The sequence below is a fragment of the Ambystoma mexicanum genome, chromosome 9 (assembly GCF_040938575.1).
Source record: "Ambystoma mexicanum isolate Mex_15411 chromosome 9, UKY_AmexF1_1, whole genome shotgun sequence".
Classification (NCBI taxonomy): Eukaryota; Metazoa; Chordata; class Amphibia; order Caudata; family Ambystomatidae; genus Ambystoma; species Ambystoma mexicanum.
The window spans coordinates 954439356-954454995 of record NC_090931.1 but is presented as its reverse complement, the minus strand read 5'-3'; the positions used below and the strand labels follow the sequence as shown (position 1 = coordinate 954454995).

The 15640-nt window shown below is 45.0% G+C and overlaps 1 protein-coding gene across 1 annotated transcript in view; it reads right to left on the bottom strand.

Moving 5' to 3' along the window:
• The window catches only part of LOC138488826 (retinol dehydrogenase 7-like), a 184941-nt gene that overhangs the window by 111478 nt on the left and 57823 nt on the right, over nucleotides 1-15640 (bottom strand). Inside the window, exon 2 of the mRNA XM_069616156.1 lies at nucleotides 4142-4180. Within this exon, the coding sequence (XP_069472257.1) occupies nucleotides 4142-4180 (39 nt within the window). The remainder of the gene's footprint in view (nucleotides 1-4141; nucleotides 4181-15640) is intronic.

Sequence of the window (15640 nt, the reverse complement as noted above, 5' to 3'; positions counted from 1 at the left end):
CCTCCTTAGTTGGTTTAGATCAGGCAGATTTTATTACAAAGCTGAATGCTCATGATAATATTGTAACCATAGACCACGTAGCATGGCAGACAATTTAGAATTCCTTCTCATTCTTGGCCTTAACAACAAGGTCTTTGACTGGTTTGACTGGGAATACATCTGAAAGACCCTGAGCACACTCTGGCTTCAAGTGAGTTTCCTTGGGATGGTTTGCACAGTCTTTACAATCTCTATACTAGAATCAAACTCAATGGAGCTTTCACCGACACCATCAGATTTATGTGGCAAACTTGACATGTTTGCCTCCCTACCAGCCTCGATTTTTTTTTTATCTCTGAATGGAACCCCTTACCCAGACAGTTCACATGAGTGATAACATTCAGAGACTGACAAGAGCATGTGGCTCAAATTAAATTCCACTGTATTTCGATGATGTGCTTTTATACATGGAAGAGTCAGAATTAACTTTATAAACCATGATAAACGAGTGAGGCGAATTGGCAGGGGCTTCGGCTTCTCAATCAATCACACTTAATCCCTGGGTTTAATTATTTCCCTGTACTGTTGCCAGGTAGTAGGGTAGATTCTCTTTTGAGTGGTCCATCGAGAATTTTTATTATCTTGGGGTAAAAATCACATGTGTTTAACATTCTTTATCACGAAAGTATTCCCGCACTCTTTCAGAGCCTTGAGAGTGACGTAGATAAATCATCATCTGAGGAACTATCCTAGATTGGGAGGATCACTACTGTAATAATTAACCTGGTTCCCAGGATATAGTGCAAATTTTTTGGAACTTCGAGTTAAAATCCACAAGTTTCCATTAAATGTCTTTCTGTAAAACATGTTCTCTTTGAAAACATTGGCAAGGGTTTTAGGAACATACTTATGAGAGTGGTAGGGATTGGAGGTTTGGGCATCAGAAGCATTTAGCAATATTTCTTCTACTCCCAGCTTTCACATTGCTTTGATTAGGGTGGTCCTCAAGAGGGCATAAGGTGGTTTGAGGTGGTGCACTCAGTAGTGGATATCCCCTATTCCTATGCTTCCCTTTTTCGATCAAACGGTTAGGTCCCGAGTGGAATTTTGCTCTACTCTAGGCAGACTGACCTACATTACTTGGCTAGGGGGCTGAGGTAATGGGGATCAGTACGGGTCTTGGGCCACACTTACCTGTGATTAATAAAGCACTCACCAGGCCTGGTTTCAGAAGGGCGTAATGCCCGAGTGCAAAGTGGACTGAAGATGCTTTTGCTATTGAACAGCTCTCCCCACCACCCCCTGATGCTTGAGGAGTGTAAGACATGCTTTCAGGTGATAGAGACTGAAAGATCTCATTAAACTTAAATGCATCACTGGATTTCTCACCCTCAACATGTGGGAGCAGATACCAGAAAGACATCTACCCTTGGAACACAACCTGATAGATGTGATTGGCATGGGTTGTGCGTCCAAGCTCCATAGATTGCTAGACAAAGTGGATCCCAAAGAAAGGTTGCCCTACATGACATAACAGTACAAAGATCTGAGAGTGAACATAGGGCATAATTCCTGGGCACATATCTGGGCCAGAGCCCACAGATCTTTTAAGTGAAGGCAATATAGTAATTTGCCTACAAGGTTTGCCTTCATACGTATCTCTTGCCACTGTGTTTACATAAAGTGATCCTAGCTAATTCCACACTTTTTTGTCAAAATATGTAATGTTGCCCGAATAGGGTGGGCCTGCTCTATAGTGCATATATCTTGGAAAATAATCCTGTCCAGAATAAAGGAGATCTTTGCATTCGGCTGCCCTTAGACACTGTGGTGCTTATACCGCAGGACTCAGATGGAGAGTGATCTTACCCGGTGTTGGATCATATATGCCTTAAGAACGCCCCAGTGGTGGTAATGGTGCGTGGGATTAGTCAGTATACCATACCATATGGTGGTTCTAATTACAGATTTCATCATCGTTGCCCACCCAACCCTGGCTCAGCTTTGGAAATCACCAAAAACCCAATCATGACTATTTAGTAGGGTAAGGTCGCAGAGAACCTAGCTTTGGGGAAGTTGTTAGCATAATGAACAATGGTTTTCCGAAGTCTATAAAAAAATGCTTTCATTTTTTCATTTCCTCAGGGATAATGAATTTTGGACTTTCAGACCCACTTTGCTGAAGCACTTGGTTATTTTATAAAAAATTGGATGGGGAATGAGTGGTGGTGAGTGGAAACCTGGCGATGTGGTGTTCCCGCTTGTGATATTAGTTGGAATTTGAATTTGCCGTATGGGGCTTCCAACTTTCATGGTCCCTGTAAGGCAGTGTATCCATCATGGATCCAAGAAATATCTGACTATGGGTGGTTGAACTTGAAAAATACAGTGCATTTCTAAAAAAAAAAAAAAAAAGGGAGGATCAGCTAGGAGTAGGACCTTCATTGCGAAAATACAAACTCTTCATAAATAGGCGTCTGATACTATTACATGTTTGGCAAGAGCCATTCTGATTGGGTGAGTCCCTTCAGAATCTGATATGTGTGCTGAATCCCCATTGAACCAGCGGGGTTGCTTTGCTTGAGAAAAACACATGACTTTCTGGTTAATCTATGGAAATCGCCCCCTCTGCGGCCTCTCACCTTCTCTGGCTGTTGTGAAGTGTGGTTGCCTTGAAGGGATTTAAGGAACAAGTTTTCCGTCTTCAAAGAGAGGGGACCTTCTGCAGAAGGACTTATGAACCAGAAGTGGGGTCTTGAATGGTACTCTTTCTAAAAAATAAATCCAGTATAGAGGCCATAGCCCTCTTAATGAGGGTTTTGCAGCACTTGTCCTACTTTCCTTTCTCTTTGCACTTACCTGACCTGAATATGAGAAGGCGCTGAAGGTTTCCCCACCTTCCCCATTTTCACGTGTGCCGCAATAAAGTGACTGGCGCTTTATAAATCAACTACAAGTATAAATGAATAAGTAAGTCAGGAAAAGTCGGGAAAAATCTTGTTTTTGTTACGTGTTGCCCAAGTATAAAAGTATTTTCATTGTTTTGATGGGACTCGGCAAAAGCCTAGAGTAATATGCGACACCGCAACCAGAATCCCAGATGAGTAGTCTAGGATAAGGGTATTGACTTGAACTTTAAGGATTTATGAATCATCTGATTCTCGATGACTACAGGGGTCTATCACAAGGACATGTCCTGGGAAGGGTATGCTGGCAGATTTAATAATATATGGCAATTGCGGTTTCCACACCGCAAGGCAGAAATGCAATGCAACAAAAGAGCATTGCACGTAGACCAACGCTCAGTACATCACACTTCAGCCTAACAGGATGGGAACCGCGATCATCTTTCGGTCCAAACCGAAAATGCTCATTTTGATAAAATGGTGGAGCTAGGGCACGGAGTACCTTCCAGTGGATCCTAGTTGCTCCCTCCAGTGCACTAAGATGAACAAACTCCTCCGGGTGAATAGACCACTTCAGTTTTTCTTTGGGTTTTTTGCCACTGCAGAGCTACTGTGATGTTTGCCACTTTATTGCAGGGATGGTTTAAACTACCTCTTCAGGTCGGCCAAAGTTCAGTTCATATGTGGGGGCCCTTTCCCATGGGCTTCAATTCCCTTACCGCGTCTATAAATGTTGAGCAGCTGCCCTGGCTTCAAATGTGTTCATTTTTCTCTATACCTCCCGGGCCTCCGCTTCCACTCCTCCGCCCCCCACCCCCCCCATCTGCTCACTGTCTCTCAGTTCCCCTGCACCCGCATGGGTGGCAGCGCCTTCTGGAGTCTTGGCCCTACCTTCTGAACTGTACTGCTGATCTCCCTCAGACAGGCCCTCACTTAGCACATTTTCCGGATTTCTCCCAAGACAGGCCCCTTTCTTCCACCTTCCACACTGATCCCGACCCTCGAGTGGTGCCGCAGTGACTTCCTTCCCTGTATCACTTGAGTCTCCGAGACAAGGAAACACATAGGCCATGAGCTTTACAAATAGCACCAGAATATAACAGAGTTGGAGGATCTACGTTAATGTATTTTCACCTTAGTACATGGCAATTATTATAATATATGTGCCTGGTAGTTTATGCTCTTGATTGCGTTAGGATTGGACACACAAGCATTTGTATCCCAGTAAGATTTCTCATAATAATGTTGAAATTTACCTCTAACCCTCTGTCAAGAACATTTTCTTCTGTAGAATCCTGCAATAAAAACAAGTGTTAATGCAAAAAGAATGTGCTTGGCAAATAGCAATTCCACGTAATCTTGCATAGCACAGATGATACTCTTACAGAATAAGCAATTGATTTTCTCTCTTCACCATTAGGTTGCTTGAAATTCTAGTCACAATCATAATTGAAGGACCAGAGGTGTACACTGTGAAGTTGGAGGAGGTCACATCTCTTGTTTAAACAAGATAAGATATGTCTATGAGACACAGAGTGATAAGGTAAACGCTAGAAGAAAATGAGTGACAACAAGTTACACAAAGATATATCTACACAATTCTCTTAGGATGTCAGTCCTTTCAGAACAGAGCATTTCACAGTTGTCCTTACGCTGGAATCCAGCTACAATTCCATGTGGGGAAAGGAAACTTGGCCCTTTTACCGCACTGGGGTGACGGATCTCACACACACGTTATTCCTGCATCCAGATTCGTAGATTGTCTTGTAGATCTTAGGGTTTTTCCTGGGTGACTGACATCCTTATATTGACGATTTGCACCCAGTGTCATTAACGTCTGCGTAACGTTTGATTGTCTGCCAATTACAGTTTGCCCCACTTCCCTGCCTCAGGCACATCCTAGTATTTTCTGATTCTTCTTATTCTGTTAGTTACCCACATTAGCCCTAAAAAAATCTCTAATCGAGTCAACCTCAGTTCCCAACATCTGAAGACTTTCTTCCATGTTCTTTCTTTGTAGATCATACTCTGGACATCCTTAATGCATAGGCCCTGAACCGGGGTGCATTACTGCCCCAGGGCCCATAGTTACAGGCCAGAGCAAAGCGAAGGCCTTAACGAAGGCCCCGGGGCATTACTGGATGTAGTTATGCCCCCCCTGGTGAGGGAGGCCACCACATCCCCCTCGCCGTGAACTAATTACGCAATAAGCCCCAAGCAGGGGGCACATTACCATTTCAAGGCCTGCGTTAAGGCCCTCGCTTTGCTTGGGCCTGTAACTATGGCTGCCAGGGCATTACCGCCCTGCGAGGGGCTTATTGCTATTAGTACTCCAGCCCGTAAGACTGGTGTACTAAAAGCAATTATTTTCAGTTGCGAGACGCTCAGGCATTTCGCAACTGAAAATAAAAAAAGAAAAATTGCTTCCATGGAACAGAAAACGAAGTCCGTTCTTCCTTTCCATGGCGCCCATTGAAAATAGTTTTTAAAAAAGTAAACGAGTTCAGTGGCCGCTATGGAACAGGAGAAGGGACTGCACGTAATTCCTTTTCCCTTTCCATGATGGCCATTAAAAAAAAGGGAAAAAAGAAAACAAAGAAAATGGCCATACTCTCTTCTCCCTTTCCATGGTGGCCATTCACCGGCGGACGCGCCAGAGAACGGTGCCTTGTCAGTGAGGTGAGGGCCAATGAGCTTGCTTGTTACAAGCTCATTGACACTCGCCGGGACTAATATGATATAATGCTGGATTGTGTCTGCTTGACCACAATTGTCACATTTTCCTGACTCATACCTGCCCATCTTGAATAACGGACATTTTAATTTGGTATGAACTAATCAGTGTCTGTTTAAAATGGTTATGTGTTTTCTGGATAAGGACTTCTGTTCCTAGTTCTTAGTTCTAACCTTATCTTGCCGGCGTAATAAATATCTCATTTGCTGCTATTATCCCACCTTTCTTGACAGTCTTATATAACTGCCCTCTTCATTACGCTTGTTTTTCTCCTCCACTTAGCGGAATGCTGATGGCCACCTTCACACGCTCCATCCCCTGCCTTGCTGCAATGTCCGCTATTTAATGTCCTTGGCGCTGATGCAAGTTCAAATCTTGCTCCCTTCTTAATTCCTCTGTTTTAACAGGTTATCTAAATCAGTGTACATACGCGTCGATGTTACATAACATGTAATTGAGGGCGAGTACTGTGAAAAACTAAAGCACTGAGCCCAGTGTGCGTTATGTACTAAGTGATTCACGTACACACACCTTTAATCACAGACATATGTGAGATATAGAGATCTGTGGCTATGCTCTTTGATGTTATGCAAAGCAGGCTGCGATCCTCCCTGGCACTATTGTCCTATTGTTCCGCTTCCCCTTTATTATATGGATATTTCGAAAGAGTACATTAGGAGCGTGCCCGACTATCTTGGAATTGTAGCCTCCTATCAAAAAAATATTTAGATGGTTATTCTGGGTATTAATAATGCCTTTACTCAATAAGACAAGAGTAGATATTTAGTAAGACTGCAAAATGAACATTAGAAATAAAAATTGTAAAAGATTTTTTAAAAATTCAATTTACAATATTAGTGCAAATAAACAATGTCATTCTTGATTTTAAAAGCTGATCTTGCAAAAATAAGAGCCCCCAGGCCTCATATATCTTTTTGTTCCTCTAGTTGCGAGAAGATATCAGCAACGGCTGGGGTGTCTCTTGCAAACTGGCACATAGAGTGTGGGAGAGCGAGAGATGGAGAGAGAAAGAGTAAAAGAGAAAGAAGTAGAGTGAGTGCAAGATGAGTGCATGTAGGTCGTGGATGCAGCTACAGCGCCTCTTTAGCTATGGTTATGTTTATGCTTCCGAACACTGTAAATGGGGCGCCCTAGTGGGCCTCAAGTTGGCATGCCTAGGCAGTACTGCTAGACCAGGGCATGCCCTCTGGCTATTAAGTCCTTTAAAAACAAAATTCTAAATGTGGCGGTGGGTTTCATGGACTCTGGTCAGATCTGCACACCTTGAGCCATTGGCTTATGCATGCGTTTGCTTTCCCTGATAGAATGAAGGCGACCTGGACACACACCCTTTGCGTCCATGAAGGTGTTCAGTGGACTTTCAAAGAGTTTGGATGTGAATGGCAATACGCGGCAAAGGCAATGTGCCCATGCGTCCAACATGGGAGGAAGGGGGTTCTCCTCTCAAGGAAATATTTAAAAATGAGAGCAATGCATTGTACACCACAATTTGGCAAAGAAATTTAAAATAGGTCGCGGACGCAGTTCTAAATGTAAATGGTCAGTGACGAAATGCTGCAGCGTCTTTTAAGTGAGACTTTTCCTAAAAAGCGGGGTAAGCTGTTATTTTTTTTCAAAATAAATGTTTATAATATTCCATCGCTTTTCCAGATAGTTTAAACAACTTGAGTATTCCGTTTGGCACTGACTATAATCATGATTTAAAATTCGTTAAACCATTGCCCTTCATTCCTACCCCCGCTTGCTTTGAATTTCCCATGCAACTCCCTCCCTGTAACTCGTGATTCGTGTAATGTAAGCGCTAATCTACTTGAAAGAGGCAAGAGGAGGGAATTAAAGATTACACGTGTCTTTCAGTCCCAGGGCTTGCACAGCAGAACGGTTCATGAGGTCGGTCAGATTAGACCTCAGCCACCAGCTGACCTACTCCTTAGGCTACACCCACCTTACTGACACACCCCTTACACCCCAGAGAGCAAGAAATCATCCACACGAGTTATGAAGGAATTGCTGTAGCACAAGATGACCCTTTAATAACTGAAATGATGCCATAACATCGGCGATTAGGATCCCTAAATTCACACATCAGCATGTCAATTATGGTTAATATGAACATTTGTCAAAACTGCCCTTTCAGTGTTAGTAAATTAACTAATTTCATCCCAAACCACAACTTATCACTTTCGGAAAGTAAAGTACCCTCATTTAATACATATGTACATGGCTAGAAGCTGCCACAAATGGCCATATACTGGCACTTATGCAAGGGTAGCTTCATGTGGCCAGGCTGCGCGAGTATGCCCGTGTGCTGCACCACTAAAGTAGCTACCCCTACCACCTCTCCTCTGACGACAAAGTCATTCATTCCAAGCCCATTTCCAAGTAGGAGTAGGGAAAAAGAAAAGAAACTCGTGAACATCGGCTTAAATTATTCATGATTTTCTTTTAAAATGTACAATGCACTACAGCCATGGTTAAATGTACCTTAAATGACAGAAAACCCCTTAATAGTAATACCTTGCTGCCCCTGACCATTGCTCGGTCTCCCTAGAGGAATGGATAAAGTTAAGGATAATTCACCATCCAGCTCAAAGACAATATTTGACATGGGAGACTTAACCATGGGGACTGATAACCCAGCAAACACACCGGTACAGGAAGGTGTGGGTCGATAAAAACTACATAGACTTGGAGCTAGAGGTACAGGAGCCCACCAAGAATGACTACACGCCATGGATTCCATCTTCACCTCACCCAACCCGCCTACTTCCAAGAACCCTGGACTCACCACTCTCTAGACACCTGCAAATTGACATGACATGGCCATCACCTTAAATAAAAAGAGGTTGACAATAACACACCCAACATTACCCTCAGACACATCAAGAAGCTCACACCTGAACACCTTTACAAATGATGTCACGGAACCCAAACACCAAACAGTACAAACAAAATGACCCCACTTCCCCGCTGACCTTTTACACAAATACGCAATCATCAGTTGACGTCTTAAAAGGGAAAGGCAGACATGAAACCTAACCGAAGAACAACCGGCTTGAAAAGTTCATGCTCTTGGTTGTCAATTTGTCACATAGTCTAGGGGAAGGAATAGTTTAAATGGTGACCTTGGAAGTACTCAGTATAACTTTGAACCTTTCAAAATATACACCAAAATTACAAGTCATGACCAAAGCCGTAGCAGTATTACCCCTACTGAAAAGTTGGCAGAAAGCCTAGCAACATTTTTTGAGGACAAACTTAAAAATCTAAAATTCAATGTTGAAACCCAATGCAGATCAACTGCTGCCCAGCACTGCTCGGCAATCCCAACTAGAGAGTCATGGTTCAAGCCTAGCACTAAACACAAACTGTGGAAGCACCCACAGCACAGAGCCATAGCACCTCTCCCCTACGAGCATCACACAAGCGCCGAACAGTACTGCAGCTCCAACCCTGATGGAATTCTGCAATATATCCCTAACAGACAGTAGCACATCTATGGAAGAGGGAACAAAAACAAAACCTTTGAGCAAAATGAAATCATCATTTCACTCCTAAAAAACGAATGCAGGCATCTCAGAAAACCGTACTGTCAGGATTATAGTCTGTAAAGCGCCCCCATTTACCGTGTCTGAAAATCACGAGCAGCTCCATTTACTGGTGGAGAAAGACAAAAAAAGAGAAACGAACCGTCCCGGCTCAGCTAAACATTATGATACATAATTCCCAGTGCCAGCAACACCTTCTTAAAAAGTTACTCCAACTCCTGGAGCTTCACCTCAAACTGCAAGTAGTAAGTATATACTCATCCTGACAGGACTGGACTAAAGCGACTGCCAAAGAAAGTGACCAATTCACCTGCAGTCCAATTCAAACAATGAAGTAAGAATGATCCTAAAACAGGCTGGCCATGTCACTCATGCACTTAAGGTATTACACTGGCTGCCCAACCAAGAAAGAAGTGTGTTCAAAGCCTCATCCATCCAGCTCTCTGGTCCAGGGGTCCACCGAGTCACTGGCCCAATGGCCCTAAAAACTTGATCAACCTGTTTAACTACTGCTAATCAATAAGAAATTTGAAATTAGCAGCAGCATGAAAACTCCTTCCTAACTCCTCCCAAAGACGGCAATTTGGGGGGACAATGCGGTCATTCATGAGACCAACAATAAGTAACAACTAAGCCCTGGCCCTGAGACTCCAGGAAACAAATAATTTAGAAAAAACTCCAGGACTACACTTTTAAGCAAGCCTTCCACGTCTCAGTGAACCTTTCGACAAAGGTTTTGCCAAATAACCTTAACTGCACTCGTGGTTTATTTAATGTATTTATTCTAAAACTTGGAAAGTGTTGTTAAGAAGCCAAGTGGACGCAATGGAGGACTTGTCTCTCGTGATTTTGAGAATAGATTACAGAGGAATGTAACTTGGGTCAAAATAGCAAACACAAAGAAAAGACGACTTCCTGCTTCAAAAAGATTTCCTCAAAAAGTCTCTCTGGGTTTCTGTAACCTCCTACCTGTTCTCGCAACTTCTGGGGAGGTTCGGATGCCCATGCCTGTACCTGCAGTGAGCCTCCCCCTGCAGGTCAAGTTATAGCACAACCAGCAAGAGGTGTTCCGTGGAGGGCGACAGCAGTTTCCTCCCAGCCGCCGCTCGGTGCCCTCTCGTGGATGTGTCCGTGTTGGTTCCCCTTGTTTAACAGGAGAAGAGGGGAACAAAAGGAAACCATTGTTGTCCCCGTTACTTTCAACCCACCACCCGACGATCTTCCCCACCTCCGCCATGAGTGGGCTGTACCTTTGCTTCCTGGGAATGATGCCTCCTCTCGCCCAGGTCTCTCTGTGGTGACCCCCCCCCCCAGGAACTAGACCGCAGCAACCTGGAGTCTAAGTGGGAGTGGAGGCGTGAAAAGGGTTGCTTCGCTCTTCTGGGATGTTTGCCTTGGACGGGGGGAGGGTAAAGTGCACCCTGGCCATCGGCGCGATCCTGCGGAAGTGCAGTCTTATGTACAGTTTGCCTTGGGTTAATGTTTCTTTTATCCTGAGTTGTAGCCTGAGTTAAAATGTCCTTGTTTCTTGATGGTATCTGATCCCTACCTGTTCCTTCCATTTTTCGGTTAGCTCCTTGCCTGTCCTTCCTAGCCACCTAGATGCGGGAGCAGTGATGGTGCGAGGCACAGGGCGCCGAACAGGGCTATCAGGTAAGCAGCGCTGATGTAGGGCGGGGGAGCGGAACAGGGGAGACAGCAACACTAACCTCGTCTTTCCATCTTTGTCTTGCAGGTGCTGTGAGGTGGAGAGGGACTTATACTCTTACTTCTCCGTCTCTTGCTTCCGGTGACTTTCTCCTTCTTTTCTACCGCTTCCTTCTTCTGTCTTTGTGTCTTCTTTTGTCTTCTGGGGTTTGTGATGATTCATGGGATTCCTTCACTTCTCGCCAGGGGGGAGCCCTTCCCTATGAGGCTAGGGAGGTGAGGCTGCTACCCAATATTCCACCTATTGGTGGTAATAAGTGGGAAGACCTCATGGGTAAAGACTCCAACCTGGCGGATAAAGACTCCCTTTCCTTTACAGAACTCCCTCATAACCTCGTAAATGACATCCCTGTACACTCTCATCATTCTAAGGTATCATACCCTCAAGTTGCTATTTGTTACTGTGATGCTGACCCATTTACACACACATATTTTAATAGTACTGAGAAGAGGAAGAATGAAAACTCTACAAAAAGTGCTTGTTGGTTGGTAAGCCAACCATACTGAGACGAAAAAAGAGGGAAAGAGGAGTGGAGGGCAATCCACCAGACAAGCGAAAGACTCTGCAATCACTCTGGGGAGTTGTACCTGAAGAAAAGATAGAAAGGACTAACCTTCAATGTAGATTCGAATGCGGAGCAGCAGTGAAGCCAGAAGTGAGAGCCGGGACAACCACGGTCAGACCCGAGTGCGGCCCATTCCGACCATACGAGTAAGGGGGAGGCAAGCCACCCACCCGAACCGGAAAAGAAGAGGTCCAGGCAGTGGCATGACACGAGGAGAGTGGACGGGCTGGACCATAAACAATGCTGATACTTTCAAGGCCTCAAAGGAAGAGGCATACCACCAGGAAGAAGACATTGACCGAGCCGTGCAAGTCCTGTGGTGGAGAGAAGCAGCCTGGACCCAACAAGAAGACCCTGTGATGCTCGAACTCAAGACAGAAGGTAACGGGCATAGAGGGAGACTGGGAGGGACCAGAATATAACTGCATTAAGGTTGCACACCCTCGTCACAGTGGTGACTACTTTGAAACTCAAGTGGAATACAGGAGTGATCTCCCTCATCCCGGTGGTAACCCTTAAAGCGGCCATAAAGAAGAAACAATCCAGAGTAATCTCCCTCATTACAGTGGTAACACTAAGAGAAGCCAAACAGAGGTAACCCCCAGGATCAATCTCCCTTGTCACAGCAGTGACACAAAGAGAAACCAGAGTAGCCTTCCTTATTACAGCAGTAGTTGGCAAAGCGGACAAAGTCAAGAGTGCAACAAGAGTGATTTCGTTTCCAATGTGATGGGGGCCCAGGTCCCTCTAGAACCGAAAATGGCACTGCTGGGAATATGGGAAGACACAGATTTCACGAAATATGAGAAAACGTTCCTGGCTGTTGCAATAGGACACGTCAAAAGAATGATAGCAGCATCCCAGGGGTCTGCGGAGCGCCCGAGGTTAAGTCAGTGGTCAGCGGAACTGGACTGTTGCATGCCCCTAGGGCCTAGAAAGAGGAGTGTATAGAGCAAGGGGCTGCCCTGGGAAATTTACAGAGATATGGGGGAAGTGGGAAGGGGTCGGCTAGGTGGCAGGCTAGGATGGACTCCCCGAACCTTGAACAGTCCTTCTACCAATTGATCTTGCCAGTGCCCTGGAATCGGCGCTCTCATATCCCTCTACCAATATGTATGAACATTGATTGTGGTATGCATACGTCGTACTGTTGTAGTGTAATGTTTTATTCTGTTATAAAAAACAAACAAATTTATTTTTAAAAGGAGTGATTTCGTTGTCACAGTGGTGACAGTGAAATTAATAGAGTACTGTGCCTTGTCACAGTGATTACATTAGCAGCAGTACAGAGAAAATCGGACAACCCAAATTCTTTAGAGAGAACTTTCAGGGTGGGAAAAGGTCGAGAAGAACCATTGGAATCATGGAAGTAGTATGTAAAAATCTGTTGGAGGAATTAACGAGGCTTTTGCGGACTATAGGGTGGGTCAGGAGAAGTGAGTCATTCTCCTGCCCCGGAACCCTTTGTTGAATCAGAAAAAAGATTGGAAACTACTAGACCAGTTTACCAAGAGAACAGAGCCATTCTCCTTCTATTTCTTTTCTATAAAAGCTGAACTAGGTAGATTTTGGACAGAGACTTATTTCTTTTGACCCTCACCCTGACGACGAGCACCCAAGTTATTTTAGAGTAGGTAGCGGGTAACCCTGTAGAGATAGGGAAAGGTAGGCCCTTTTTGCTGATCAGTTAATAAAATAGATATTGATAATGCCACCTCATTTGTTTTCACCTTTTCCTACCCCTACTCTGTGTTATCCTGCTCCAGCCCAATGTATACCTTCAACCTTCCTTCTCTTCATCCTCTTACTTCTTCAACTCACTGCATGTCGCCACCTCTTCACCTCTGCTCTATCTACCTCTTCCTTTCCCTCTGCCCCTTCACCTGCTCTTCCACTACCAGCTCTCCACACTACTCCCACGTCCTGCACTCCCAGATCCTTCAGTACCTTCACCTCCTTCTACCTCTTCCTTTCCCTCTGCCCCTTCACCTGCTCTTCCACTACCAGCTCTCCACACTACTCCCACGTCCTGCACTCCCAGATCCTTCAGTACCTTCACCTCCTTCTACCTCTTCCTTTCGCTCTGCCCCTTTACGTGCACTTGCGCTTCCAGCTCTCCACACTACTCCCACGTCCTGCACTCCCAGATCCTTCAGTACCTTCACCTCCTTCTACCTCTTCCTTTCGCTCTGCCCCTTTACGTGCACTTGCGCTTCCAGCTCTCCACACTACTCCCACGTCCTGCACTCCCAGATCCTTCAGTACCTTCACCTCTTCCTTTCGCTCTGCCCCTTTACGTGCACTTGCGCTTCCAGCTCTCCACACTACTCCCACGTCCTGCACTCCCAGATCCTTCAGTACCTTCACCTCCTTCTACCTCTTCCTTTCCCTCTGCCCCTTTACGTGCACTTGCGCTTCCAGCTCTCCACACTACTCCCACGTCCTGCACTTCCTGCACTTCCAGATCCTTCAGTACCTCCACCTCCTTCTACACCTCCACATCCTCCTTCTCCACAAGTGTTCCCTCTTAGGGTGGTGGTGTGTGTGTAATGGATGTTACTCAGCAGGTGTGTGAGGGAATGAGTTCTGTGCTGCTTTTCTCCCCTGTCTCAAATCAATCATTCAATGAGCTGATCCGCCATCTTTGATCTGTTCTAGCCAGGCCTGCGCAGTGAGGCAAAGCTGATGGGTACAATGGAGGGAGCAAGCGGCTCTCTGGTTCCCTATAACCGTCCAGCACTGCTCACATGACAGCAGGAAGAGGTCTCTTTTTGTCATCTGCACCAAGATCTTTTCCGTGGAACTGTCACTTTGATGTAGTTTCCCTCTGCACAGTTTGGTAACTTTTACAAGGTGGGCCTGACACCTTGGGTACCGCCATAAAGGTCCAATCCCCTGATTACCATCTGTCGGGTTAACTCTGCACTCTGTCCTGGAATACTACTTGCTTGTGTTTTTTAAATAGGGAAATTATCCTTCAAAAATAACATTTTGATTTGTTACTGCACTTTAATTCCTTTATGAATTCGTTTTCAATCGTTCATGAACGATATTTCACACAGAAAAAAAGTTCACCTTAAACTTTGAAATGTTCCATTCAGTTAGTAAAAAAGATTTTGTTCGGATCATTTACATACCTATGGTCACACACATATATATATATCGTATTCTACCATTCGTTGATGATGGTTAATGGGTCTTTCTCACTCAACGTGTTTCGAAATAAAATATTTCTTCATCAGGAGCTGAAACACATCAACTTCCATTCAATATGTGTTCCCCCTCTTTGAAGTGATCTTCATTTATTTGTACTGGAATATAAGCCCGAAATCGAGTGTTATTCTGCAATTTTTGACCTTTCTGTGCTTCCATGTCCTGCAGTGCAGAAAATGTTTCACCTACTCTGTTTTGAAGTTGCCTTTCCTTATTCTGCCCATTTTGCTCTGTCTTATAAGGTACTCAGCGGTTCTTGTTCTTCACGCCTATGTCAAGGCATCCTGCCACAAAGGGCCAGCAGACTCTTGGGCGCATATTTGAAAAGATCCTTTCCTTTTGTCAAGGCAGGTAGTGAACACAATGTGACGTCCCCCATCAGCCAATCCATGCGCCCTGCTGGGAACACGGGGATCCTTCCACATACTGCTCCCAGGCCCCATCTCATTCAGCGGGTGGGGAGGCCTGGCCCCCAGGGTTACCCTCACGCCGGTGGTCATGGCCAGGCAGGAGACATTGTCACAACACCCTTTAGTCAAACCATAAAACAGATTTACAGGCGCCCCACCTTTCACCCTGTCAACTGTATCTCAAAGTACCATGAGATAGAAATAAAGATTTGATGAGCAGGAGCTAAAAGCAGACCCTGGGGATCAGGCATCATCAAGCAAGTAGGTTCTACCTCTGGGGAACAAGGACCAAAAGGCCAGAAATCCACATGAGATGCAAAATCTAACTTTCTGTCCATTACCCATAACCCATTATGCTTTGACCATTACTAGAAGCTTATATGCGCACTTTTACATACATTCCCAAATATGCAGGGGTTATGTCACTCCCTCCAGACCTCCTCCAGACCTACCAGAGCTGCCTGTGCCAACAGAATTACTGTCCCTTTCACCCGCAGAGTGCGGGCAGTTCTAGTTTCCCCCACATAGCAGCCACCTACTGGACGGACCTCCCCCC